Source organism: Canis lupus, chromosome 6, assembly GCF_003254725.2.
Source record: "Canis lupus dingo isolate Sandy chromosome 6, ASM325472v2, whole genome shotgun sequence".
Classification (NCBI taxonomy): domain Eukaryota; kingdom Metazoa; phylum Chordata; class Mammalia; order Carnivora; family Canidae; genus Canis; species Canis lupus.
The window spans coordinates 5,471,186-5,498,900 of record NC_064248.1 but is presented as its reverse complement, the minus strand read 5'-3'; the positions used below and the strand labels follow the sequence as shown (position 1 = coordinate 5,498,900).

The following is a 27,715-nucleotide window of genomic DNA, read 5'->3' as shown; positions in this document are numbered from 1 at the left end:
GTGGTTCTTTTGCTCTGTTCTCTCCAAATGACTCTTAATGAATGACTCCTGAACCAGTTCAGTGGCCACTTTCTAACCTAGACTTTTAAATAGATAAGTAATATGGTGTTTGTTACTTTGAAAACTGGAGTAACAGAATTTAGAACTGATTGCTAGAACAACATGGTCTCTGAAAATGTTGTTTTTACTATCTTATGATTCCTATTAAATCATTTTAGTGCAGAGTTTGGTAGGAGTGGGTTTATAATCATACAGATTTGCATTTATAGTGCAACTTACCAGTTCCCTTTTGTTTTTCTCCCACCCCCCACCCCCTTTGTTTTTCTTGATAGAAATAAAGGAGACTGATGGAAACTCTCAGATCAAGCAAGAACCAGACCCTACGTGGTAGACCTCTTCCCTCCTAGGGTAAATCCGCGTCTGTGTCTGGGGTGCCATCTAGTGTCCGTCTGAACCTAGTGTATTCACACACACCTAGAAGTTAGTGTGTTTGCCCTGCTTCAGCCATAAATGATGCCCCCCCCCCTCCTTTGGGTCTTAGGAAGTCAAGTGTCAGCCCTACTGAATGATTTGAGTTAGAAGATCAAATAGAGAGATTTTCCTTAGATCAATATTTGTCTGTGAGTCAAAGATGAAAAAACACTTTTGCCCTAAAAGGAAAATAAATCTCATCCTCTCCATTGGAATTCACTCTGAATCCGTAGAACTACTCTGACAAAAATAGTATTTGCAGAGTCTGGCTAAGATTCAACAAATCATCGTGCGTCTTGCATAATTAATCTACAGCCTTGAACCTGCTCTTCCAGACTTCTTGAACTTGGCCAAGTCACACCAGGAGTCTGCCCGCTTGGTTCTTTGGTCCCATTGAACCTCGCTAAGCCTGAGCAGTTGAATAGTTGACATGATGGTTGTAGGGTCTAGCTTCACAGTAGTTGGCTCTGATCTGTACCTGATGGTATACTTTTTTATACAAAGACTTTTTCTTGGTCTGGATATTTCATAGACTTAGTCCAGGTCATGGCCTTACGTGCTGATTGAGTTTTGATGTTTGCCAATGTTAAATTCCTGTAACCGGATTAATGTGGTTTCTTGCTTGTTTGTTTTCTCTCCTATTGTAGCTTAAAGTATCAGTGGGTGAGAAGAGCTTTTCGGACCTGTTACTGCCCCAAGCTGTGTAATATACTTGTATAACAGAAATACCTTCTATACAAACCTTTTTTTCTACTTTTAGATAGAAATGTCTACTTTTTCAGCAGTTCTGTGAATTGAATTAAAGAGCAGAGTGACTGTAGATTTGGAATGGCTGGTTTACTTTGGAATGTATTATAAGGATTTTACAGCAATGCTGGAAAAACGACAGGGAAAATGACAGGGATGAATCTCATCAGATTTTTTACGTATCAACAGAGCCTTCAGCTATGGTGTTTATTTTCCAATCAAGCGAAGATCTCTCCTACTGGAACATCTCAGCTCCTGCAGTGAAGAAACACCTGTGATAGTTCAGTCCTTTTAGTTTTTCTATTTGAAAAATCATTTAAATGATCCTTTTGTTCACGGCTCTCCTTGACGACTGAGTGAACAGTTAGTATCTGTGTATTTGACTAAACCTTTTCCTAAGCTATCTATCATGGTTCATATGTTTTTTATCATAATTAAAAACAACCACCATCTGGATCACCTAACAAGCCAGTAAGAGGTTAGTATGTCAGCGTGTGGCCTGTTGATGGAATACTGAGGACCTCTTCCATGGTGACTGTGCGTCCAAATAAAGTGCGTGGCGTACTGGAAGTGTGAGATCAGGTAGGAGTGTCTGGGCCAGCTCAGCGACAGACACTAAAGCCTCGCGGTCACGCAACCTGTTGTGGTGTAGGTTTCTCTGGAACACTTCCAGCTCGGACCAGACTCCAGGGGTTTTCATCGCCTTCATTGTTTCAGAACTCTACTTGTAACATTGAGGCTCCAGTGTGGGGAAAGAGAGGCCAATAAGCTAACGACGCGCCCTCTGATATTCTGCGCCATTTTGTGGGAGAATCTTACCTGGGTTGGATTTCACAGACAATGAGAGTTGTAAAATACCAGCTATGAGAAGCTAGAGTATGTGATGGCATAGAGTTTTCATTAGCTTTATCACAATATTCACGATGGAGAATTATATTACATGGTAGCAGAAATAGGCATTTTTATGTGTTGCTTATATTTTACCTCAAATTAAATTGTAGATATAGGGTAATAAATAAAATCCATCCATGCCTTTCACACACTAATTTATTTCTTTCGAAGGTGTTTTCATGATTATGTCTGGGGCAGGTGGGCGGTTCGGTGGTAGGTGGAGTGCAAGGTGGAGGAGGCTAGATGAGCACTGTTCACGGGTTTTCCGAGACCAGTGCGCATTTATTCTGAGCTGGGGCTTGAGCCCCCCACTCTCCAGCTAGGACATGCCAGCTGTAAGCAGCTTCCAGGGGATTTTGAGGCAAGTTCCCTCCCCACACAGAGCACGTGCACCAGCTCTTCCCACCAAAAAAACAAACAAAAAAATTACACATACTACAGATTTTTTCCTTTTCTCCCAGCACAGCCCCTGCCTCTCCCTTGACCCGACCCAAGTGTGTTGACAGAAAGCAGAACTCAGAAAAAAGAAAAAAGAAAGCAGAACTCGCTGCTTATTAATCTACAACCGACATGGGGTGACAGCTACTATGGCAGATCTCGTGGTTCCTTTAAAGTGTTCTTAAAAAGTGTACACAGCCTTGCTGTTGCTGCCCTTAACCCACAACTTCCCGTCCCAGCCACTAAAGAAGAAACCTCTCCATCCACGGGCCATTTTTAAAAGGAGTTAATATAAACACTTACATCTAATACTTTTTTAACAAAAATTTGTGGGACTACAGACCTAGCAAGCAGATGTGTTTTCCTCCTATCTGGCATGAGTGTGTACGTCCAGTGTAAACATACTCTGCACATACACACATTTTTTTCTGTTCTCGTATATAGAAAGCTTTTGCTTTCCTTTTTTCCTTTATTTTTTTTATATATTTTTTTTATTTCACATCTGCCAAACCGATCAGTTTCTGTACTCTGGACAGACAGCCCAGAATCAGCACTGCAAGCATGTACGTAACTTTTGAAGGGCTTAGGGAATGCTGTCCTGGCCCATTCTGCCTCCCCTCTAATCAAGCTTAGTTTCTTCAAGAAATGGGGACTCTTCAGCAAGGGGTACTGCTGTCCCGTCTGCTGGAGGAGCCAAGTGGTTCTCATTGGCTCACCGTGTTCTCCAGAACCTTCCAGCCTGTCTCTCTAGCCCCTGTGTCCCAGCCAGGGCGCTGCCTTCCAAGATTGCCTCCCTGCCCTTGGGGATGCCCTGGGCTGGTTTCCTGGATGGCAGGTGGCCCTGGCCCCCTGGTGCCCACGGGGCAGCAGTGTGTGTATAAATAGGGCCACAGGAGGATTGCAGGATCCTGGGAGGGAGGGAGGGAGGGAGATTAAACTTGTCCACTGGGGTCTTTGTTAGGTCAATGAGCTCCAAATGGAAAAATGAAATGGCACAGATAGGTCTCGTCGGTACTTCCAACCTGCTTAGGGTTTCTGAAACAGCCTCCTTAGTCCAGGATTTTTGGTTAAAGAGAATTTTAACTGGGGGATGTAGTGATGAGGAACACAGGCTTTGTTTACCACATCCAACCTCCACTTCTGGACAGCTGTTAACCTGGGGGAAATCTCCATCAGAAAAAACAGCACAAGCAAGAAACACGGATGTCCCAGGGCTGTAGGATTTAGATCCCATCCGCAGAGTGGGGCCAAGTGCTAACAAGCTCTGGACCTTCAGTGGTGGGGAATGTGAGGCTTGCTCCCTGGAACTCTTGGGAGGCCTCGCCATGGAGGGTGGGGTGGCCCTGAGGGGGGGGCGGTCTGCGCTGAGAGATGGCATTACCTCGCTGGCGGGGAGCACATCCTGAGAGACCTCTCGCTGGTTCCAAGGATCACAGATCCTGTGATCTGTGAGGTGAGGTGTGTCTAGTGTGCTCTGGCCCCGGGCCAAAATTGCTCTGAGACTTCATGGAGGAGGAAGTAAAGACTGTGTAGTGATCATGCCCCCATCCGGGGTCTTCCCGGGGCAGGGACTGGGACAAGGCTTGAGCACTGGTCAGTAGCCTTCAGGGTGCCCACGGTAGTGCTCCTCCCCGCAACAGGCAGCTGCTTCCCCCTCTAAGGTCGGTTATTCTGAGCATCCTCGTTTCTGTGCCACCGTCACCACCACCAAAGACTGAAAAGATGTGTTGGGAGGAAAAAGATGGGGGGGAGGGGATTGACACCAGACCTTTTTAGACTGTACTAAACACCCCAACCCCGGTCCTAAATGCAGGGGACTTGGTTGGTTTAACAATAGTGGGCAGATGATTGTCACACACCGAAGGGTGTCTCCTAAGTGGGAGCCCCAGTGTCTGGGTGTGTATTTGCGTGATGTCTTCCCTCAGAGAAGCCTTGGGCTCCCTAGGGTGGAGATGAAGAAGGGGACAGGATTCCAGGAATTGAGGGCCTGTAGGCTGCTTTCTTGAGCACAGCAGCTCTTCCTTTGCTTCTTGACCTCCCAGTCCAGCGAGATGAGCACAAACGGGGCTGCTCATCCTTCTATTGATACCCCCCCCCCCCCACCCCGCCAAAGTTGCTTTCCCAGCCTCTGCAGGGTGGACCCTTCCTCCCACGTGTAAGGGTGATTGGCTTTCTGGACCTCACCCCGCGGCTGCCAGTCTTCCTGGCTCTAAGAACAGGTTTGAAAGCTTTTGCAGCTAGTTGCAGAAATCCCATGTCCCTGAGGGTCTGGTGGCCTGGTGACAAGTACAGTGGGTGGACCTAGCTTGGCTGCTCCAGAGGGGCTTCCTCACCCTGGATTTAACCCCGGAACTGGGTTAAATAACAGGCGGTTGGATTGGCTCGTGGTTTTCCCCAGCTTCATTACTCTGATCAGCAATGGTCTTGTCACTTTTCCTCCCCCTTCTCCCCCCACCCACCCCGAGACACGCATACCTTGTGGTTTTATTTTAAGGAAGTGTCTGTAAAGTTGAAAGTGAGCTATGATACAATACCAGTTAGTAAAGGTGTTTCCTGCCGGATTTCCTTCTCAGAAGCAAGGCCAGGTGGTTGAGAAGCATTTCACAGCATCAACTTGTTGCGTGATCTCTGTTCATCTAGAATCTTAAGTTCCGTAATAATGACTCTTATCAAGGACCATGCCCTTGGCAATGCCCAAGGGGACCTGGATGGGGGAAATGAATGTCCCCACTCATTTCAGTAAACATTATTGGGTAGACGCAACCAGAGGCAGAAAGCAAGACCACATCCCAGAAGTTTAGATGTCACGGGCTCTAAGAAGACCCAGAAACATCCTGAAAGGATCTATTGAATTCAGACCAAAATTCTCCTCTCCCTTCGAGTGACCAGTCTAGATCTTTTTGGGAAAATCTTTGATAAAGTACAGTAGGCGAGGGGTTCCAAAAATGCAGGCTTGGAGTGAGGAGCCTATGGGGTATGGTCATAAAAGCCATAGCAGGTGTTGGCTTGGCCTTCAGAGGGGACCAGTGGGCCTGGCACTTGATTCAAGACCGATGCTGCAAGATGGCAGGAGCAGCCGCTTCTCACCTTTGTCCACCACCTGTTGGCAGGGGACTGAGCCCTTGGCAAGTCACAGACTCCATGGTCCTGCCGGCTGTCCTAGGGCCAGACAGATCTGTAAATGGCAGCCCAGCCCTGTGACTGCATCTGGAGGCCTGATTTCCTCATTACTGGAGTCAGCTTCAAGTTCAAAGATCACCACAAAATCCCCTGTGGTAGCAGCTTGCTGCTGGATTTATCCTTTGTGGTTGGTTGATGAGCTTCAGATAGCTTTGGTGGCCGACGCCTCTGGGCCCAGTCAGCAAGGAGTGTCAGCGGGCCGTGGGCCGGGGGCCGGGGGAGGCGCCATCGGACGGTCGCTCTGCCGGGGCCGCCCGGGGCTGGAGCCCTTGGTCTCGGATTCTGTCCTGCGCCTGACCTTGTCATGAAAGCCTCAGATGACGCCCCTGCACGTGAGCCTGCGGGGCGGGGGGGGGGGGGGGGGGGGTGCTGGTTAGGGGGTCGGAGCCTCTCACTCCTCCCAGGAGCGGGGGGCGGGGGGGGCCCTGCTGCTGTTCATGTACCAATCCCTCCCCATCCCTTCAAAGCCCGGGTTCAACAGCTGGGATGGGCCCTGCCGCAGGCAGGCGGGGGGGGGGGGGGGGGGGGGGGGGACCCGGCCCACTGCCGTGCCCTCCTGACCTCAGGGCCGGGCCCAGTCTGCACCTGATAAAGGCCACTTGCCAAGCTGAGCACTTGAACCTCACGTGATGCCCACGACGGCCCGTGGAGTAAGTGCGGTTGTCTGTGCCACCTCCCAGGTGGAGACGCCGAGGCGGGGGTGACTGGCCAAGCCCCTCATGCACACACCGGAAGTGGAGTCCGAGTCCAAAGCAGGGGTGTGTGTGCGTCCACTGCCCAGGCAGCGGGTGGCGAGGGCCCAGGGGGAGAAGAAATGCCCAGGGGTGGGCCTGAGTGTGTCCTGAGCCCTCCCCATCGCAGGCGCCCGGATCCCTTCTGACGGGGCCTCCGGGCTCATCCCGGACCCAGCCAGAGCCCAATCCTTGTCCGGTTTTCTGAGAAGCCGAAGCGGCCCTCCAGCCACCCGGACTTCTGCCCGCAGACACCTGCTGCAGTCACGGCCTCCACCTCCAGCCGGAGCCCCTACGGCCGGCGGCCGCTCGAGGACCCGGTGCCCAGGGCTGGCCCGGCACATCCCGGACTGCGATCCAGGCTGTGCTCACCCGGGGAGGGGCAGCAGGAGGCCTTTAGGTCACACTTGGGAGAGAACCAACAGTGGCTGACGGTCCCCGTCCTGGAAAGCTCTAGATTCCCTCCCTCCACAAGACCGAGGGCGGTGCGGGGGGGGGGGGGGGGGGTCGCCTAGGCCCCAGGCTGCGGTGTCCACCCACACCCCTACCCCGCTCAGCCTGTGTCCAGGGCCCAGCCCGGGGGTTTCCTGGTGGAGGAACTAGCCGGCCGGGCCGTGTGGGGAAGGCCTGGCGGTGCGGCCGGCGGTGGCAGGAAAGCTGTGAGGGCCCACAAGGCCGGAGGGAAAGCCCTGCCTGCCTCCCCGCGCGGCCCACTTGAGAGTCTCTCTAGGGGCCGACTCCTCCCTCGTGAATCCCCATCCACATGTTCGAGGGCAGAGCAGGGGAGCCCAGGGGTCGGGAGCATGGCCCTGGGGTCCAGGCGGCCTGGGTTCAAGTCCCAGCCCTTCCCTTACTAGCCGCCACGACCCGCAGACCGCTCTGTGCCTCAGTTTTCCCATCTACAAAGTGGGGGAAATAATAGTACCTCTCCGACAGCCTCCTTGTGCTAAGATGTTCAGAAACACAGAGGCCTCCCGACCCAGGGCAAGCCCCTCCTGCCCGCCATGAGGGGAAGTGGGGGGCATTCTGGGCTGCTCTAATATGCTGCTGATGGGGAACAAGATACCGGCTTCCTTGTTAGGACTGGATAATCACCAAACTGTACACTTTTGTTTTCAGTATATTTCACAATAAAAGTTTTAAAACTTTTTCAAAGTTTGAATCTTCCCAGCTTAAAAAAAAAAAAAAAAAACTTTTCTCCGTTCATCCTCTCCTTCACTTTGCTCATCCCCTCTTTTCTTTTCAACCCTTTGATCACTAGCTTGTCTCACCCATAAATGAAACTTAGTCCCCTCTCGGCTTCCCAAAGGCTCTGAGCCTGGGGAGCGACAGAAGTCCCTGCCGGCGACAGCAGGACTTCTCTTGGGCTCGCAGTGCGCCCTGGATGCGCCCGGCTGCGGGTGCCCCGGGAGGAGGTCCGGTCTGGGGAGGCCACTGCAGGGAAGTGGCAAGGTGGCAGCTGACAGCTGGTGACAGCACGACTGTCCTGGCCGCTGGCTGCCGGGCCTGTTATTGTTACGCAAAAGTGGAAAGGCCGCTGAAGAGGGAAGGAAATGCCGAGGCCGCAGTCGCAGCCGCACCTCCCCCCCATTCCCCCCCACCCCGCCCTTCGTGCGCCCAGGTGAGCCGGGCTGGGGGCCCCGCGGGGACTTGGGGCGGCACCACGGGCCAGGGGTGGCAGACGCCAGCGCTCCGGGCGCTTGGTGGCTGCAGGGCCCCCTCCCCCAACTCCCTGCCACCAGGCACAACCGCCCACCACGACCTGTCTCGTCCTCATTTTCTAACCATCACCCAAGTACAAGGCACCCACAGAAAAGGGCCGCGTGGCCCCGCAGGCTGGGGCCGCCGCGTTCCCCAGAGTGAGCACCTGCTGACGGGGAGGGCACCCAGCCGGGGACGCCACCCTGCCTTCATCCGTGGACAGGTGGTCCACACGGCGTCCCAGCTGCTGAAGGGTGCTCCGTCCGCCTCCTCTCCTGTCCCCTCCTGTCCTGTCCGGCAGCTCCTCGCAAGGCTGGCCGCACCCAGTGCTGGTGACCTCCCGGTGACCACAGGGGACGTGCCGAGCAAACCTCTCAGAGCAGAGGGCATGACCCCTGCATCTCATAGACGAAACCAAGAACCACCACCAACCCGACCGGTCACGGCGACAGTCACAGGATGCCAGGCTTTGGCTCCTCTGCCGGATGCCACCTCACCCCTGGGAGTCCAGGGGGACCCGGGGCTCAGAGTGCTGGTGGCCTCTCCATCTTGGAGTCGGTGCATCTGGGCCACCAGCTGACCCCGCCGACCTGAGCCCGCAGCCAGACTGCCTGGGTCCGTGACCTCCGGACCAGCTCCACGACCTCGGAGCTCCCAGGCCTCCACCTGGGGCCTAGGCGCCAGCGACAGGCCCCAGCCCCGCCCTCCCCTCACCCACTCGCACGCGGCTCCCTCACCTCTGCACCCCACGTCCCCTCTCAGCAGAGCTTATGGTCCCATTTCACTCACAAGGAAACGCAGTCAGCCCTGAGGGTCCATTTGCTCAGCATCTGAACGCGAGTCCCCCTCAAAGCCTGTCGCCACCACCACTGGGCCCCAGTTACGCCCCCTGCGGACATGCACCTGGTGCTCTCCTGCTCCCACGGAGGCGCTGGTTCACTCAGGGACCGAGCGGCCACCACCCAAGTACGTGTGCAGCGCCCTCTGCAAGCCAGTGGGCAGGCCAGGCCCGGGCTCTCAGGGCTCACTCCTGCTGAGGAGAGACGCCGTGAAAACACACACAACGAATAGGCAGGACGTCAATTATAGTCAGTGCTCTGGACCAAACAAAAGGGTTGGGGGGGCATGAAGTTTTGCCATTTTGCATGAAGTTATCAAGACAGGGAGGGAGTTGGGGACACGTGGGCGGTGGTCCAGGTGGCACCCCAGCTGCAGAGCCTGGCAGGAAGGGAGCAGAGGAGCCCATGTGGCTGGTCCTCAGGTGGCCAGGGAGGGAGGGAAGGATGGGCACCCTCCCCCCCGCTGGGGGCTCAGAGACCCTGGGGAGGACAGCCGGGGCTCCCGGCCACATGCCTGCGCCGGGAGTCTGAGGAATCCCAGAAAGTGAAAGAAGAAGCAGAGCCCTCCCTGCCCCTCCACCCCCAGCCCTGCCAGACCCAAGTGACTTCCTCTTTCCACCCCATTTAAGGCCCAGCTGGGAGCGCCCCACAGGAGGGGAGGCCCCGCAGCCCAGCCATGGGGGACACCTTCATCCGCCACATCGCCCTTCTGGGCTTCGAGAAGCGCTTCGTCCCCAGCCAGCACTACGTGAGTAGCCACCCCGGCGCCCCGGCCCTGGCGGGAGGGCAGGGGCCTGGCCCCAGTCGGCTGCCCTCCTGGCTCCCCCGCCCCCCCCAGGACTCCCCTGTTGGCGCCCTACCCCTGCAGGGCGCTCCTCGCGCAGCCCTCCCCATCCCAGCTCCCAGGCAGTGCTCCTCCAGGAGCAGCCATCTGTCCCCGGGGGCTGTGGGGTCCCTTACATTACATGACCCTGCCGAGCGGCCACCCCACCCCGTCCTGGGAGGCTGGGACGCGTCTGCCCAGACACATCCACCCCACCCCACCCCACCCCACCCCAGGGTGCCCCAGGCCAGAGGAAGCCCAGGGAGGAACTCTGCTTGGTCAACCGTACGGTGTTTGTAGGGCGCTTTTAGCATCCTATGCCGAGACTTTTCTTCTTGTTCACTTTTAATTTTGAAGTAATTTCGAACTTAAACTACCAATAGCTCCAACATTCCTCCGCCACCACATCTGTACTCCCTGTCTCTCCCCTTCCCTGTCCCCCTCTTCCCTCCCTCCCTCTCTCTTCTCCCCCCGACTCCCAACTCTTTCTCTCTCTGAATGGGACTTTTCTGAATCATTACAGAGCAAATGGGAGACATTGTGTTTCTTTACTCCTAAATACTACTATGTATGTATTTTTTTAAAGATTTATCTATTTATTTGAGAGAGAGAGATTGAGAGAGAGAGAGAGAGAGAGAAGCAAAGAGAATCTCAAATAGACTCCCGCGCTGCGTGCCTGGGCTCAACCTCACCACCGTGAGATCATGACCTGAGCAGAAACCAAGAGAGCCACCCAGGCGCCTCTCTACTGTGTATTTCTTAAAATCAAGGACATTCTCTTACACCACAATGCAAATATGTTAACATCAGCAAATTAACGTGGATGAAACACTTGTTATCCAACCCACGGACTTCACTCAGATTTCACCTGTTCCCCTACTTGTCCTCTGTAGTAAAAATATTCCAGGTTTGGGATCCACCTGCTGCATTTCACTTATTGTGACTCTTCAGACTTCCTTAATCTGGGTCAGTTTTTTTTGTTGTTGTTGTTGTTTAAGTTTTATTTATTTAAGTCATCTCTATACCCAACATGGGGCTCGAACACATGACCCCGAGATCAAGCATCACACCCTCCTCCAACTGAGCCAGCCAGGTGCTCTTGGGTCAGACTTAATGTTTCTTTGTCCTTCTCAACTTTGACATTTTGAAGAGCTGGAGCCAGTCGTTTTGTAGGATGTCCCTTCTACAAAAAGTTTTGTCTAACCCTTCTTCATTAGATTGGGGTCATGTGCCGGTGGCAGAACTACCCCAGAAGTGACACTGTGTTCTCGCCGATCCTATCAGGCGGCAGGCGACTTTGCTGGTTCCTGTGTTGGTGATGCTAGTTTCGATCACTAAGTGTCTCTACTGTAAAGTTACTATTTCATCACTAATTTGTGATGAATAATTAACCTGCGGGGAGATTCTCCGCAACTATATGCATCTCCTGTTCCTTCCACAGTATGTGGATGACTCTTGCCTGAGTCAAATTGCTATACTGAGCGCCAAATAGTGATTTTTAAACTCTACTGTTGCTTCTGCCTTTAGTAGCTAACATTTTACCGGTAAAGTTCTTCCCCTCTTCCTACTGACTTGTGTCAATGTGGACGTGTGGATTTCTCTTTTATTCCATGGGCTACCGTCCGTCACTGTCGTACCTCATCTTATGCTCCCATCGTCTCGGAAGGGGCCAGTGGGAACCCCTTCAAGCTGGCTCCCTGTGCTCTTTGGACATAGCCTGGCATTCTCTGAGCACATTCTTAACTTCTGGAACGAGACGCTCCAGCTGACCTGCTGCTTCCCAGCCCGAGCCCTGGACTCGACCACTGCACTAAGGACCTCTGTTTCTTTGCAGTGGGGGGCGGTGTCAGAACCCTAGATCTCAACGCTGAGTGTTGAGGCTCATTGCCTCTGAGGTCCTTTCAGACTCGGGGAAAGAGCGATTCCATCTCATTCTCGTTACTCTGCTTTATGTTTGCAGAGCCCGTCTCTCCACGAGAACCCTGGCGCCCACTAGATTAACAGCTGTACCCCTTTGCTCGGTCCTGCAAACCACATGAGCTTGTTTTATCACAATGACGGCTTCCGCGCCATCATGAACAATCAGCCTACAAACCTATGAAGTCAATTCTAAGTTTTCTTTGCAGGTTTTTTTTTTTTCTTTTTCTCCTTTTGGATTGAGGGTAGAAATACTGTAAAAGTTACTTGGATTTTTTTTTCCTTTTCCAGTTTTCTTTAATATGGTTGTGACCCATTCGATAGTGAAGTTCATTTGTTTTCATTTGTTTCCAATTTAAAGTCTTAAAAAAAATCCTTGTTGATCTAATTTTATTTTTAAATATGTAATATATTAACATGTTTGAAATGATCCAACATCAGGCAGCCCGGGTGGCTCAGCGATTTAGCGCCGCCTTCAGCCCAGGGTGTCATCCTGGAGTCCCGGGATCGAGTCCCACGTTGGGCTCCCTGCATGGGGCTAGCTTCTCCCTCTGCCTGTGTCTCTGCCTCTCTCTCTGTGTCTCTCACAAATAAATAAATAAAATCTTTTTAAAAAATGAAATGATCCAACATCAAAACTTTACAAAAAGATATGCTCAAAGACTCATTTTGGTTTATCTTTCCTATATTTCTCTTTGCAAAGATAGAGAGGTGGGCAGCAGGGGGATGGGGGGGTGGGAGGGTACACAGAGCCACCTGGTTGGCTCAGTCCATGGAGCATGAGACTCTTGATCTTGGGGTTGTGAGTTCAAGCACCACATTGGGTGTAGAGATTGCTTAAAAATAACATATTTTTATTTTTATTTTTTAATTTAAGAGAGAGAGCACATGATCAGGGGGCAGGGGGAGAGGGAGAGAATCTCAAGTAGATTCCATACTGAGTGTGGAGTCTGATAAGGACTCCATCTCACGACCCTGAGATCATGACCTGAGCCAAAATCAAGAGTTGGAAGCTTAACTGACTGAGCCACCCAGGTGCCCCTAAAAACAAAATCTTTAAGAAGGAAGGAAGGAAGGAAGGAAGGAAGGAAGGAAGGAAGGAAGGAAGGAAGGAAGGAAGGAAAAATATAATTTTCTTGGGTGCCTGGCTGGTTCAGTATGTAGAGCATGTGACTCTTGATCTTGGAGTTGTGAGTTTGAGTCCCACATGGGACATAGAGACTACTTAAATAAATAAAACTTCAGGGGCACCTGGATGGTTGGGCAGTTAAGTATCTGCCTTCAGCTCAGGTCATGATCTTGGGGTCCTGGGGTGGAGCCCCACGTCGGGCTCCCTGCTCAGTGGGGGAGCTTGCTTCTCCCTCTGCTGCTCCCCCTGCTTGTGCTCTGTCAAACAAATAAATAAAATCTTTTTTAAAAGTAATAAAATAAAATCTTAAAAAAGGAGAAACTAAAAGCTCACTTTTACTCCTGTAGTTTGAAATACCACTTTTATCATATTTTAAATTTCCATGTGTACTTGGATATATTTCTAGATTTTGTATCCTATTCCACTGAGGTTTTTTTGTTCACACACCACTAGTATACAATTGTTGTTTTAAATATTGTGGTATATATTTTTGCATGCTCCCCTGAGCTGGCCAGGTGCCCCTATTTTTTTCTTTCACTGTAAAATTAATATAAAATGAAATCCACAAGTCTTAGAGGTACATTTGCTGAATTTCGATGGTACATGTCCCTACATAACCCTCATCAAGACGTAGATTACCATTGCCCCAGGTCCCCTCCCTCCACCAACCCCCAGAGGCTACCACTGTTCTGATTTTTCCCCCTTTACTTGGTTGCACTTGCTCTAGAACGTCATAGAAAAGGAATCCTACCATGTATCTGGCTTCTTCCACTCAGCATAATGCTTTTGAGCTTCATCCGTGTGGATGCACCTGTCAGTGATTTGTTCCGTTTTGTGGCTCAGTAGAATTCTCCTGGCTCTATCTTGGTTTTCCTTACCAAGTTTGTATTTTTTCTCTTTCTAATAATGGCTTCACTGAGATATAATTCACCTATATAAAGTGTACAATTCAACGGTTTTTAGTGATCAGAATCGTGCAACCAACATACAACCAATAAATACATATTTTTAAAGATTTGTTAGAGGGGGGGCGGCCGGGTGGCTCCCGGTTGAGCACGGGCCTTTGGCTCAGGGCGTGATCCCGGGATCCTGGGATCGAGTCCCACATCGGGCTCCCTGCACGGAGCCTGCTCCTCCCTCTGCCTGTGTCTCTGCCTCTCTCTGTCTCTCATGAATAAATAAATGAATAAAATATTTAAAAAAACGATTTGTTAGAGCGCACACAAGCAGGAGGGGCAGAGGGAGAGGGACAGAGTCTCAAGCAGACTCCCTGCTGAGTGTGGGGGGCCGTGGGGCTGGACCTCAGCACCCCGGGGTCACGGGCTGCGCCGAACCCAAGAGTCGATGCTCTTCACCGGCTGAGCCCCCGGGGCCCCGCACAACCACTGCGGGCCCTCCGGTGGGTCGGCAGAGCTGGTCCCCGGGCTGAGCGGCCTCGCTCTCCCTCCAGCCCCGGGAGCCGCAGCCCGGCCTCCCGCCGCCCCTTACGGACCGGGAGCTTGAGCCGATTTGGGGGCCGCTGGGCGTCGGGCCCTGGGTCCCGAGCTGCAGCAGGAGCTGGAGCTGCGGCAGGAGCTGGGCTGCGCTGGGCTCCGTGAAGCCGCGGCCCCTCGCGGCGCGCCCTCCCCCTGACGGGGTCCCCCGCCCGGCCCCCCAGGTCTACATGTTTCTGGTGAAGTGGCACGACCTGTCGGAGAAGGTGGTCTACCGGCGCTTCACCGAGATCTACGAGTTCCACGTGAGTGCGGGTGCGAGTGCGGGCCGGCCCCGGCGGTGCTGGGGGGGGGGGGGGTGCGCGGGGCGGCGCGGGGCGCGGCCAGGAGGGCGGGTGCCCAGGGAGGACACTGCGCAGCGGGCCCAGCTGTGCCCTTGGAGGGCGGGTGGCCCGGGTGCTGGCCAGCAGGTGGGGAGCCCAGGGCGCTCCAGCCCACAGCTGAGGGGGAGGGGACGTTATTTACTTCTCAACTTAAAAGGACATTTTCCTTAAAGTACGTTTTATTTTTAATTTAAATTCAATTCATTAACATAGTGTATTATTAATTTCAGAGGTAGAGTTCAGTGATTCATCAGTCGCGTATCACACCCAGTGCTCATTCCATCCTGTGCCCTGCTCAATGCCCATCACCCGGTTACCCCATGCCCCCCTCCCGCCCCTCCAGTGACCCTATTTGTTTCATAGAGTTGAGAGTCTCTTATGGCTTGTCTCCCTCTCTGATTCCATCTTGTTTTATTTTTCCCTCCCTCCCCCTATGATACTGTTTTGTTTCTTAAATTCACACATGAGTAAGATCACATGACAATTGCCTTTCTCTGACTTACTTCACTTAGCATAATACCCTTTAGTTCCATTTGCATCGTTGCATATGGTAAGATTTCCTTAAAGTATGTTTAAATGGGACAAAATACACATAACACGAATTTAGCATTTTAAGCACACAGTTCAGTGGCATGAGATACATTCCCAATGTCTTGCAACCGTCACTATGGTCCAGCTCCAGGATAGTTTCATCCTCCCACACAGAGACCCTGTCCCCATTCAAGATAAACTTCAGGGGATGTTAAGGGCCGTGCCTCCTCTGTCCTTGCAGGGGACAGCCTGGTTAGTGTCACCACCAGGTTGTCATCCCAAGAGCCTGCTCTTTGACTCATGGTCACTGGCCCAATGAGGACCCTGGGCAGGTGAGAAGGCAGGGTGGTGATCCTGACACCCCAGGATTCAGGTTCTCTTGCTTTGTGGGCACCTGCTGTCAGCCAGATTGAATGAGATTCCCACAGGCTCTAAAACCCCATGGGGTTCCCCAGGCCAGACACAATAGAGATGGTCATTGGGGAGCATAGTGTGCAGAGTGTGGCTTTTGGTGGGTCTTGGTCTGAGACAGAATGTGGATGGAGGGTCCATCCACAAAGGCCTCTGTAAGCAGGGTAGTGAGTCCTGGAGTGGCGTGCCTTCCTGCACTTCTCCCATAAAATTTTTAAGTAGTCTCTATATCCAACATGGGGCTCAAACTCACAACCACAACTTCGAGAGTCTCATGCTCTACTGACTGAGCCAGCCGGGAGCCTGGGTGGCTCAGTCCATTCATTAAGCATCTGACTCGATCTCAGCTCAGGTCTTGATCACAGGGTCTTAAGTTCATGTCCCGAGTTGGGTTCCATGCTGGGCGTGGGGGCTACTTAAAAAAAAAAATTAGGTAAATGAGTAAATAAAAACAAAATGCAGATAAACATGAAGAAGACTATAAGCAGCCCTACACACCTAGGACTCTGAATCACAATTGATGTCACTATGCTGTTTGCTAGGAGGCTTTGTTTAGTTGTTTTTTTTTTTAATTTTTAAAATTTTTTTATTTATTTATGATAGTCACACAGAGAGAGAGAGAGAGAGAGAGAGAGAGAGAGGCAGAGACATAGGCAGAGGGAGAAGCAGGCTCCATGCACCGGGAGCCCGATGTGGGATTCAATCCCAGGTCTCCAGGATCGCGCCCTGGGCCAAAGGCAGGCGCTAAACCGCTGCGCCACCCAGGGATCCTTTGTTTTGTTTTTATGTCAGCTCTACACCCAACGTGGGGCTTGAACTCACAACCCTGAGATCAAGAGTCACCTGCTTCATTGACTGAGCCGACCAGGCCTCCCAAAAGGCTTTTTTAAGATAAAGGAATAAAACACTACAAAGGAAGTAGAAAGCTCCCTTTATCCCATGCACATGTGTCAGCTCCAGCCCTGGGGCACTGCATGCACACCTATGCACGCGCACACACACAAGTCCAAGCACAAGATGCAATCGTGTTAAGCATGCATTTTCCACAGCCTTTCTAGAAGTCCTCAGTATGCTGGCTGCCTCCTTCTCTGCCTTGTTACTGTCATTAGGTCAGTTTTTGAGACCTGTTCATGCTGATATGTGCACGGCTCCATCTCTCCTCTTTACACTGTTCTGGGTTGTTCCATTGTCGGATTAGCCCCTTTTGCTAATTGGTGAACTCATTCATTCAACAACTATTGATCAAGCACCTACTAAGTGCCAGGTGCATTCTACTTGGTGCGTGGGAGATGCTCGGAAGGGGACAAGGGCATAAAAAAGATGCGAGTCCTTGCCCTCCCTTGTGGATCTTAAATTCTAGTAGAGGAGTCAGGATAACAGACAAATAAAACGTAAGTAACTTATATAGTCTGTTAGGCAGTTATTTGAACTATGGAAAAAATTAATCAGTATGAGGAGGTAGACGGGAGGACTGAGTAAGGAGGGGAAATTGTCACGGAGATTTCACTGATGGGTAATATCTGAACAGTCTTTTTTTTTTTTTTTAAAGATCTTATTTAACCATTCATGAATGACACATAGAGAGAGGCAGAGACACAGGCAGAGGGAGAAACAGGCTCCTTGAAGAAAGCCCGATGTGGGACTCGATCCCGGGATCCCGGGATCATGCCCTGAGCCAAAGGGAGATGCTCAATCGCTGAGCCACCCAGACATCCCAGCAAAGTCTTGTAGAAGGAGAAAGAGAGAGGAAGTGCTATTAACAAATATAGGGAAGAATGGGAAGAGCAAGTGCAAAGGCCCTGGGGCTGGAGCAGGCCTGGAGTATTCGGGGATGATTGGAGCAGAGTGAACAAGCGAGAAGAGGGTGGTGGCAGAGGAGGTGAGTGAGGCAGGCAGGATGGGTCTGGTCTGCACAGCCTTGTAGACTAACGTGGAGCCTTTGGCTTCCATTCTGAGTGAGCTTAGAGGCAGGGAGGGGTTCTGAGCAGAGGAGAGACAGGATCCAATTTGAATGTGAAGATGGTGCTGGACTGAAGACAAAGGTGAAAGGTTGTTGTGGTAACCCGGGCTCGGAGGAAGCACAGCCCGAGGTGGGGGCTGTGTGGGTAGTGAGAAGAGTTAGATTCTGGATAAATTCTAGGACTGGAACCAGAAGGACTTGCTGGCGGGAATGTAGGAGGAGAGAGAAAGAGAGAGCCAAGGATGGCACCAGCCCAAGGGATCAGGAGCGTTGTTTCCAACCCTGTGCTTTTATGAGGTTGTAATAAAGGATCTTCCTCAATCCTTTCTTTTGTGTCTAGAAAATGTTAAAGGAAATGTTTCCTATCGAGGCAGGGGACATCAACCCAGAGAACAGGATCATCCCGCACCTGCCAGGTGAGGAGCAGGGTGGCCCGTCCTGGATCCCCTCACCTGCCCTGCGAGCTGCCCCTCCACCCCCATCCCCTCTGGGTCGTGACCTGGGACAATGCTCATGGCTTCTCGGTGTCCCTCCCCGGCCCGGCCAGCCCCGCGGTGGTTCGATGGGCAGCGGGCGGCCGAGAGTCGCCAGGGCACGCTCACCGAGTACTACAACACGCTCATGGGTCTGCCTGTCAAGATCTCCCGCTGCCCCCAACTCCTCGACTTCTTTAGAGTGCGCCCCGACGACCTCAAGCTTCCCACGGACAGCCAGTGAGTGGCCCCCTCATTCTGTCCCCGAAGCGGGAGAGGGAAGGGGGTGGTGAGCTCGGCCTGGGGAGGGGGTGCAGGGCGTCCCCCGTGTTACCGATGACTAAAGCTCAGAGGGGAGGCGACTCGCCCAAAGTCACACAGCCCCAAAGAGAAGGAGGCAGGATTCCGACTCTGGCCCATGTAACTTGGAACCCCCTCCACAGCATCCCTGCCAAGTCTCCACCTGGAGCCCCTGAACCTCGGGGGAGGCTCTGTGGGCTGGGAGTCTGAGATCCTAGGTCCTTGTCCTCACCCTGCCTTCTGAAAGCAGGTTCCCCACCTGTACCGGGTGGTAAGGGCCAGATGTCGTAATGGGTGCTGTGGAGAGTGCTTCCAAACTGTGAAGCGCGGAGCCCCAGCCGGGCTGGTGGGGTGGGGTGGGGTGTTGGTGGCAGGTGTTGAGCGCAGCACACCTCCGCTTTGTCACCTCATTGTCTGCCTGCCCGTTGGTCCAGGGCCCAGCATGGAAAGCATCTGAGAAGCTGAGTGAGGTCTCAGGGGAATGTGTTGTCCTGCTGGAGGCTGGCTGCAGAAGGTTCCTCTCTGTGTCCCTCTCTGCTCACTGAGTACAGAGTACGAGTGGGGCCTGGAGGACAGGCCACCGCGGACAGACACCAGTGCTTCGGCCTGAGTGGGCTGGCCCCTGAGCCCACCCCTGGCCCGGTGCCGGGTGGCACGGCTCCCATGGCCTGGGTGGCAGGGATGCCCACTCCCGTTGGCCATACCCCTGAGGCCCCAGAAGGGAGCTAGCCTCCAAAGTAACAGGAGGCTTTCCCAGACCAGAGTGTTCTCTTCAGCACTTGGTTCCTTCCTTGGGTCCCCAGGTGGCTGGGGCGGGGGGGGGGGGGTGCTTTCTTTGTCAGTCCCATTGCTCCCTTCCCCCAGCAGTGACCCCCACATCCCAGGTTCCTTTTTCTTCTGGGAAGTTCTTCTGTAGGTCTGCCTGGAGCTTCTGCGCGCCCCGCAGGAAGCTGAGCGCCTCACCCAGATTCTTCTTTCCCGTAGGGTGAAAAAGCCAGAGACCTACTTGGTGCCCAAAGACGGCAAGAGCAGTGTCACGGGTGAGAGGTGGGGGCAGCTAGCTGTAGGTCACCCTGTGGGGGCTGGGGACATGATCGGGATTCCTGAGCAGAGGCTGTGCAGCCAAGGCCAGGGCAGGGGGTCCTCAGTGGCTGCACTAAAGCCTGGGGACCTGGGGGGGGCGGCCACTGGACAGTGAAGCTTTCAGAGCTCATGTCTGAAGCTGCAGAGCCCAGCATGATCCCAGCTCCCTATAGCCAGGGGTGTCCTGGCTGACTGAATAGACAGGTCTGGGGGTGAAGGTGGTCATCAGGGGTCACCCAGAGGCCTGACAGTATCTGATCTGTATTGCATGATAATTGTTAATAATACAACCTGACATTTATCGAGAACTTACTCTGTCCCAGGCACTATTTATTTATTTATTTATTTATTTATTCATTCATTTAAGATTCCTTTATTTATTTATTTGAGAGAGAGCAGAGCAAGTGAGAACACGAGTGGTGTGGAGGAGAAGCAGAGGGAGCAGTGGTAAGAGGGAGAAGCAGGCTCCCTACTGAGCAGGGAGCCTGACATGGGGCTCTATCCTAGGACCCAGGATCATGACCGGAGCTGAAGGCAGATGCTCAACCTACTGAGCCCCCCCAGGTGCTCCCAGACACTATTTTAATGTCTTGCATGTATTAACACATGCAATTATCTCTATAACAATATGAAGTAGGGACCAGAGTGCTATTATCCCCATTTTACAGCTGGACACACTGAGGCTTGATTTAAGGTGAAACTCAGGTCAATGGGACGTCTGGGTGGCTCAGCGGTTGAGCGTCTGCCTTTGGCCCAGGGTGTGATCCTGGAGTCCCAGGATCGAGTCCCACATCAAGCTCCCTGCGTGGAGCCTGCTTCTCCCTCTGCCTGTGTCTCTGACTCTCTCTCTGTGTCTCTCATGAATAAATAAATAAAATCTTAAAAAAAAAGAAAAGAAAAAAGAAACTCAGGTCAAGGGCCACACAGACATGAAAGGTGGAACAGGATCTCAACCAGTCAGTGGGATGCCGGGACGGGTGCCATGGGCCAGTCAGTGTGGTCCAGGGACCAGCAGTGTCTTAGTCTGTGTGGGTCACCATACAACAACCACAGACTGGGGGTGGGGGTTTAAACAGCAGAAATGTATTTTCTCACAGTTCTGGAGGCTGGGAGTCTGTGATCAGGGTGTGGGCAGGGTTGGCTCTGTGGAGGCGTCTCCGTGGCGTGCAGACAGCTGCCTCCTTGCTGTGCCCACACATGGCCTTCCCCTGTGCACGTACTCCTGCTGGTGTCTCCTCCTCATCCTATGAGAACACCAGTCCTATGGGGTGAGGGCCCCACCCTTATGACCTCCTTAAAGGCTCTAACTCCAAATACAGATTCTAAGGTACTGGGGCTTAGGGCTTCAACATGGGAATTTGGGGGGAGGGGAAAAGATGTATTTCAGTACATAACATGCAGTTGCATGACCTGGGGGCTGGTTAGACATGAAGATGCTCAGGTCCCACTGCAGACCTCTGGAATCAGAACCTGCCTTCCAGCGGGATCCCTGGATGATTTGTGTGCACATTAAGGTCCAGGAGGGCTGCTCCCTAACCTCATCAAGTGAGAAGGAGCATGTGTAAGGTGCATGACAGTGTCTGGAACACACTAGGTGCTCAATAAATGCAGGGCTGTGAAGACGAGCTTGTCTCTGCTGCTTTCTCATTGGCAGGGGGCGTCCACCTCCCGTGCGCCTGGCTGGGTGGAGACGGGAACCCAGTGCCAGTCTGGAAGCCTGAGCGGGGGACTGCCGGGAGGAGGCAGCCCATCCCCTCACTGTCCACTGACCCTGCCCTCCCTCCGTCCAGACATCACAGGCCCCATCATCCTGCAGACGTACCGTGCCATTGCTGACTTCGAGAAGACCTCGAGCTCCCAGATGGCTCTAGCCACGGGTGACGTGGTGGACGTCGTGGAGAAGAGCGAGAGTGGTCAGTGTCCCTGCCCTGCTGGGGCCTTCCTCCCCTGTGCCTGCGTCCAAGGCCTCAAGCCCCCAGCCAAGGCTCTGCCCCTCAGACAGCCTCGGGCTTCCTCCCCACCCCGTCCCCTATGGGCTGTGGCTCCTTCGGGGGGTCCCCTTCTGTCCTCCCCATTCTGGTGCACCCCCCCCCCCCCGCCGCGGGGAGACTGCGGGCATCTGTGCATCTCCGGATTATGTCCCAGTGGCCAGGCCAGCTTCTGGGCATGACGTGTGGGAAGCAGCTTCTGAGCTGAAATCCTGGGCCTTGTGTGTGTGTCTGTATGTGATTTTGGCGTGGAGTGTGTGAAGGTGACATTTCTGAATCGCAGTGGTGGATGTCTGTGTGTCCTTGTCTGGGAGTCCTTACCACCCTGGTGGCTGCCGCAGGCTTCAAGGCCCGCCCAGACTTACTGCATCACCCCCCACTTCCCCACCCAGGCTGGTGGTTCTGCCAAACGAAGACAAAGCGAGGTTGGGTCCCGGCGTCCTACTTGGAGCCCTTGGACAGTCCTGATGAGGCAGAGGACCCAGAGCCCAACTACGAAGGTGCCACTTGCCCTCCTTGGCCATAGGATGTGGGGGAAGGGACTGGAGGGGCCCTGAGATATTGAGAAGTGGCCACTTTGGGGTTGGATATGGTTGTGGGCTGGGCAGTGGAGTCAGGGTAGAGACTCCATAGTCTGGCTTGAGGGGCCCAGGTAGCAGGTGATGCCCTTGGTCAGGACAGAGAACCAGGAGGTAGAGTAGAGGCGAGGGCGATGAGGTCCGCCTGAGATACGTAGGGGTCCCTCCGGGCCGTATGAGGTTCAGGAAGGAGCACTGCCTGGAGGCGGAGGAATCCTCGCTGACTGGAAGCGGAGAACTGGCAGTCAGTCCCCAGGTCCCCTCGATGGGGCTCACGTGGAGGTCGAAATAAATTAGAGTTGATTGCCCATAAATTACAATGGAGAGATTTCACAATTGTCTGCGGGCTTATGGCATCTCTGGAAAAACTGGAAACGGTGTGTACACACGCTGCAGTCAAGTGGCTCAGGTGCCACATGGATGGGTGCTCTACACCTGCACCCCTTGTCTGGCCACTCCTCCTGTTTAGGTGCCTGGACCCTGGTGTGGATGGTGGGAGTGGGATGGGCGGGCTCCCCTGGGTGGTCAGTGTCCCTGCCCTGCTGGGACCTTCCTCCCCTGTGCCTGCGTCCACGGCCTCAAGCCCCCAACCAAGGCTCTGCCCCTCAGACAGCCTCAGGCTCCCTCCAGGGTGCCCCACGAGTGGGTGGCAGGATCCTGCAGAGGGAGGCCAGCAAGGAGCAGGCAGGGAGGAGGGTGGTCCTGGGCTCTAGCTGGAGGAAGCCTCAGGCTCAGAAAGAAGAGAAGGGGAAGGGAGGCAGGCCAGTGCCGGGCGGACCATCACACCACACTCCTGTCCCCACGGCCGACCAGGTGAGCCCTATGTCACCATCAAAGCCTATACTGCCGAGATGGAGGATGAAATGTCCCTGCAGGAAGGCGAAGCCATCGAAGTCATTCATAAGCTCCTGGATGGTTGGTGGGTCGTCAGGTAGGAGAGTGCCCCTCCCACCCTGAGTGTCAGCCCCGGCCTGGGGCATGGTGTGTTTGGGCTCAGTGCTGACCCCGGGTGTGGCTCTGGGTAGACCACCACCTCTCTCTGGACTCAGTTTCTACTTTGGTAGCAGATCAGCAGATCAGCAGATCCCACCACAACCTGTCTCTCAGGGTTCAGTATCCTTGCCTGAGTGGGTACCTTTTTCCTTTGTGATTTGGGGTCACTTCGCCATCTATTATTCCTTCTACAACACAGTTAATTTTTGTGTTAATTATTCTATTTGAGAACTGTCATCCCTTCTCCTTTTAAATCTTTTGTTGTAATTGATTCTTATCTGGTTGTTCCTCTTGGGCAAAGCAGAACCCTGGTGGCTTCTAGAGCCATCTCCTTGGACCTGCTGGGCCTCCCCCGGTCCTTGTACACCCTCTCAGTCCCAGTGAGCTTGTGGCCAAAACATCTGCCATCAGCTTGGCTCTGGGCTGGGGGCTCAGAGGCAGGAATTCTCAACCTTTTTGACTCTCACTTGATTTAACTGCCCATCCTGCACCCCTGAGAATCTGCCTGTGATTTTCCCACAAGCCAAGAAGAATCAGAGTTTTACCAAGCATGCTTTGTAATATGCCAAGTTTTTTCTCCCAAATTAGAGTAGTGAGAATGGAGAGAAAAGTCTTTTCAACAAGTGGTGCTGGAAACTGGAACCAGTGGGTATCCACATGGAGGGAAGTCTCATAGACCCCTACCTCACACCATGCATATTTCTTCAGGATGTGTCATGGATTTGACCAAGCACAAAACCCCAAACTAAAGAGCTTTCGGAAGAAAGCATAGGGGAACTTGGTGACCCGGAGGTAGGCAAAGGTATTTTAGACACAGAAAGCAGTGGCTGTAAAGGGAAAAAAAAAAAAACCCTGATAAACACCCTGTTGCAAATGTTTTACTGCAAACACATGTCCCCAGGGTCAAGTTGGACCTGCTAACTTCCTAGCACCACCAACATCGTGGCTGAGGGGGCCTATGTTGCTTGGATGGAAGAACTGAGGCCCAGAGGGACAGGGTCTGGTGTCAGCCAGGCTTATGGGCGTCTCCCAGTTCCAGCTGCCTTAACCCCCACTGTTTAGAGGGATCTCTGAGCCCCCCTCATCTGAGGCCCCTACTCCCCGTGTGACCGCCAGGGCTTCAAGGACTGCCTCTGTTGCAGGAAAGACGACATCACCGGCTACTTCCCATCCATGTACCTACAGAAGTCCGGGCAGGATGCTGCCCAGGCGCATCGCCAGATCAAGAGCCGAGGGGCCCCGCCCCGCAGGTGAGCGAGGGTCCCCAGGCTGGAAGGGGCTGAGGGTACCACGAGGGTGTACCACGGCCCCTCTGTGGGCCCAGGCCCTGGACTGGCAGTGCTGGGGGCGGGGGGCGGGGCTGGCGCGGGGCGGAGGGAACGCAGGGGTGTGAGGGGGCCTTGGGGGCGGCCGTGACGACTGCGGCAGGTCAGAGGGCTTCCTGGGGAGGGGCCGGGCTCAGCCTGGCGAGGGGCGTGGGACCCGGGCCTGGGCTCTGCCGCCCGGCAGAAGTCCGCGTTGTTGCGGGGCAGCTGCACGCCTGCCCCGCTCCCCAAGACCCCAGGGCCGGTCTTGCGAGTCCCCGCAGGCAGGGGACACGGGCGCGGCGGGGATAGCCAGGCGCTGAGCAACGCCCCCGTCCCGCTGGGCCCAGGTCGTCCATCCGCAACGCGCACAGCATCCACCAGCGATCGCGGAAGCGCCTCAGCCAGGACACCTATCGGCGCAACAGCGTCCGTTTTCTGCAGCAGCGCCGCCGTCAGGCGCGGCCCGGACCGCGGAGCCCGGGGAGCCCGCGCGGTGAGAGCCCGCCGCGGCCTGGGGACGGGGCCTGGGTGGGGCGGGGCCCGGGTGGGGCGGGGCCTGGGTGGGGCGGGGCCAGGGGCAGTCCTGGCAGCAAAGCCCAGGGAGCCCGCGCGGTGAGAGCCCGCGGCGGCCTGGGGACGGGGCCTGGGTGGGGCGGGGCCCGGGTGGGGCGGGGCCCGGGTGGGGCGGGGCCCGGGTGGGGCGGGGCCCGGGTGGGGCGGGGCCCGGGTGGGGCGGGGCCCGGGTGGGGCGGGGCCCGGGTGGGGCGGGGCCCGGGTGGGGCGGGGCCCGGGTGGGGCGGGGCCTGGGTGGGGCGGGGCCAGGGGCAGTCCTGGCCGCAAAGCCCAGGGAGCCCGCGCGGTGAGAGCCCGCCGCGGCCTGGGGACGGGGCCTGGGTGGGGCGGGGCCCGGGTGGGGCGGGGCCTGGGTGGGGCGGGGCCAGGGGCAGTCCTGGCAGCAAAGCCCAGGGAGCCCGTGCGGTGAGAGCCTGCAGCGGCCTGGGGGTGGGGCCTGGATGGGGGGGCCTGGGTGGGGCGGGGCCTGGGTGGGGCGGGGCCGGGGCGGGGCCAGGAGCAGTCCTGGCCGCAAAGCCCAGGGAGCCCGCGCGGGGAGAGCCCGCAGCGGCCTGGGGGCGGGGCTGCCTGGGGCGGGGCCTGGAAGACGGGGCGGGGCCTCTCACCCGGCCGCGCTTTCCGCCGCAGAGGAGCAGCCAGCGACCCAGCCCGCGAAGCCACAGCCCGCGGTGCCCCCGCGGCCCAGCGCAGACCTTATCCTGCACCGATGCAGCGAGAGCACCAAGCGGAAGCTGGCGTCTTCCGTCTGAGGCCGGGTCGCCTCCCCTAGATGGCGTCCTAGCCCCTCCGCCCTGTCGGGTCCCATCCCTGTATATACGTGTATAGATCCGGAGGTCTGGATGCCTCTGGCAGCCCCGGCCCCGCCCCACCTAACGGCTCGGCCGCTCATAGTAAATGCTGTTTGGAGTGGACAGAGGCTCTGCAGAGCAGCCGGGCGGGCTGGGCTGGGCACGCCTTTGGGGATATTTATAAAATAAGAACTGAAGGCTGTGAGTTCTGCTGGGGCGGGAGGTTGGGGGAAGTTGCAAGAACCAAGGTCCGGTTGCACTCTGCCCTGGCCTTGGCCGAGACTAAGTTTGCACGGGGCCAAGTGCACCCGTTCCCCCCTGCCCCCCCCACTGCTGGCTGTTTGGACAGAAGCTGCCTGCTAAAACTTTGGTACCACTGCAGAAGAGTCCTAAAGAAGGGTGCCACAGTGTGCAGGGTGTGCACCTTAGTTCGGTGACAAAGAAAATTGGTAATTTAGGTATACGGAGGGAGCACCTCTGATTTATTCACTGAAAGGCTGCCCAGTTAGGAGGTTGTACCAGAAAGCAATTATTCATTGATGAACAGACCCTCATCGCCCCCACAAGCAACTGCTGCCAGCCTTTGGCCTCAAAGTCTTTGCTGGTGGATCTTTTGCAAAATGCAAAGACACCAGGGTGCAGCCCGGAGCTGCAAATCTTACAAAAGCAGCCGCTTATCAAGAAGGCAGCTGCCCCTCCTGTATGGGAGGTGGCACAAGAGGATGGGAGAGGCTGGTCCCTTGGAGGGGGGGCTGATGCTTCTCAAGAGAACAACTTGAGGGTCACAACAACTGAAAGAGACCTTGAGAAGGTCACTGGGCCCTTTATTTGCATTTTTGCAGACTTGGTTTGCTGGAAAAGTCCAGCCCATCAAGTGCTATCATGCAAAGCTGTGGGAGAATTAACCACTGCGAATCCCAACCCCTTTGCTTGTTCAGTTGCAATTAAAATAAAAAACTGTGTAAGATAAAATCTTGTTTAATTTTTAGTTCCATTGTTTTTTCCAAGCTAAAGTCCTGATCAAATGTTTTCTTCACATTTTTCTGTATTTCTGGTCCCCTGGAGATGGCCTTGTGCTGGTCCCTGTTGCATGCCCGCCCAGCACTCTCCATTGGCTTCTGGAAATGCTGCGTCTGAGTTACACACACACTGTAGCCAGTTTTCTTGAGGCCGGGCATAATGCTGGGCTCTTTCTTTCATTGTTTCTGGTTCTGAGAACAACCCTGTCAGGTAGGTTTATGGAGGAGGAAACCAAGCCTCAGAAAACATAAGCAATTTTTTTAGGGTAATATGACAGAGCTGGGAGGTGGAGTCAGGCTTTTCTTTCTGATTCCAAAGCCTTACTGGATCCATTATAGTCTCCTGACCCTACAGAACTCCTGGTTTGTGGCTCAGTCCTAGTGGAAGATGCTGTGGCCAAGGGACACTCAGAGGAGGGAGGTGACGTGGGCCTGGCCTCCAGAACTCCAAGCCTCCAACCCCAGGCGTGTGTTGGAGGAGTGGCCAGTGTCCTCTGCCCACCTTGGAATGGGAAGGCAGGGCCTCAGGAGAGTTGCACTGTACCCTTTGCCCCTAGGAACTGATGGGGACCACCAAATCCAGTCCCTGGCTCCTGGGCTGGGCCCCACCGCCATGCTCCTGTGCTCTCATTTGCAGGCACCCGATCAATCCACGACCCCGGAAAACCACCTGCTCGTTCAGTCAGTTTTCCTAGGCTTGGCTCAGTCCACATGAGTGACACCACTGGGGTCCCAACACACATGCAGGGTAGAGAAGGAAGCCAGGGGTCGTAGGCGTTGAACAGCCCATGAGCTGGGGCTGAAGCATCAGCCGCCTGTAGTCAACAGCCCAAAGCTGGAAATCCAGTCCAGTCCAGCCACAGAAGGCAGCCCAGGCTGAGCCCGGCTGTCCCCTCAGCATCACCAGATGGGCTAACCACTGGAAAGCTACACACGACAGCCACCTGTCATGGAACAACTTGGGAGTCACACAGACCTAATCTGAACCCTGACCACTTCTCTGCTGTGTCACCTTGGCAGGTCACTTA

At 54.5% G+C, this 27,715-nt stretch overlaps 3 protein-coding genes and 1 long non-coding RNA gene across 17 annotated transcripts in view; 2 read left to right on the top strand and 2 right to left on the bottom strand.

The window, feature by feature from the left end:
- The window catches only part of GTF2I (general transcription factor IIi), a 114,065-nt gene extending 111,809 nt beyond the window's left edge, over positions 1 to 2,256 (top strand). For all 14 annotated transcript variants that reach the window (XM_025425772.3, XM_049111050.1, XM_025425768.3 and 11 more), the window contains 2 exons: positions 333 to 408; positions 1,119 to 2,256. In XM_025425772.3, coding sequence (XP_025281557.1) covers positions 333 to 391 — 59 coding nt within the window. In that variant the 3' untranslated portion in view covers positions 392 to 408; positions 1,119 to 2,256. The remainder of the gene's footprint in view (positions 1 to 332; positions 409 to 1,118) is intronic.
- Positions 2,257 to 5,337: 3,081 nt separating this feature from the next.
- On the bottom strand, positions 5,338 to 9,658 carry LOC125755221 (uncharacterized). The gene is made up of 2 exons (XR_007411097.1): positions 8,949 to 9,658; positions 5,338 to 6,065 (listed from the first exon to the last, which is right to left on the bottom strand). It is a non-coding gene; the product is annotated as an uncharacterized LOC125755221 (long non-coding RNA).
- NCF1 (neutrophil cytosolic factor 1) lies at positions 9,628 to 26,640 on the top strand. The gene is made up of 11 exons (XM_025425759.3): positions 9,628 to 9,746; positions 14,525 to 14,605; positions 17,926 to 18,001; positions 18,133 to 18,298; positions 19,343 to 19,398; positions 21,232 to 21,354; positions 21,822 to 21,929; positions 22,821 to 22,938; positions 24,143 to 24,250; positions 24,655 to 24,800; positions 25,508 to 26,640. The coding sequence occupies exons 1-11, from the start codon at positions 9,675 to 9,677 to the stop codon at positions 25,627 to 25,629; spliced, it is 1,176 nt and encodes a 391-aa protein (XP_025281544.1). The 5' UTR covers positions 9,628 to 9,674; the 3' UTR covers positions 25,630 to 26,640.
- Positions 26,631 to 27,715, bottom strand: part of LOC112646125 (general transcription factor II-I repeat domain-containing protein 2) — a 66,768-nt gene continuing 65,683 nt past the window's right edge. Inside the window, exon 16 of the mRNA XM_035718306.2 lies at positions 26,631 to 26,891. Coding sequence (XP_035574199.1) covers positions 26,689 to 26,891 — 203 coding nt within the window. The 3' untranslated portion in view covers positions 26,631 to 26,688. The remainder of the gene's footprint in view (positions 26,892 to 27,715) is intronic.

Coding starts and splice junctions, on each gene's coding strand:
- NCF1 (XM_025425759.3), top strand. CDS start 9,675: ATGGGGGACACCTTCATCCGCCACATCGCCCTTCTGGGCTTCGAGAAG. Junction 22,939..24,142: donor GATGGTTGGTGGGTCGTCAG/GTAGGAGAGTGC, acceptor CCTCTGTTGCAG/GAAAGACGACATCACCGGCT. Junction 24,251..24,654: donor CGAGGGGCCCCGCCCCGCAG/GTGAGCGAGGGT, acceptor CGCTGGGCCCAG/GTCGTCCATCCGCAACGCGC.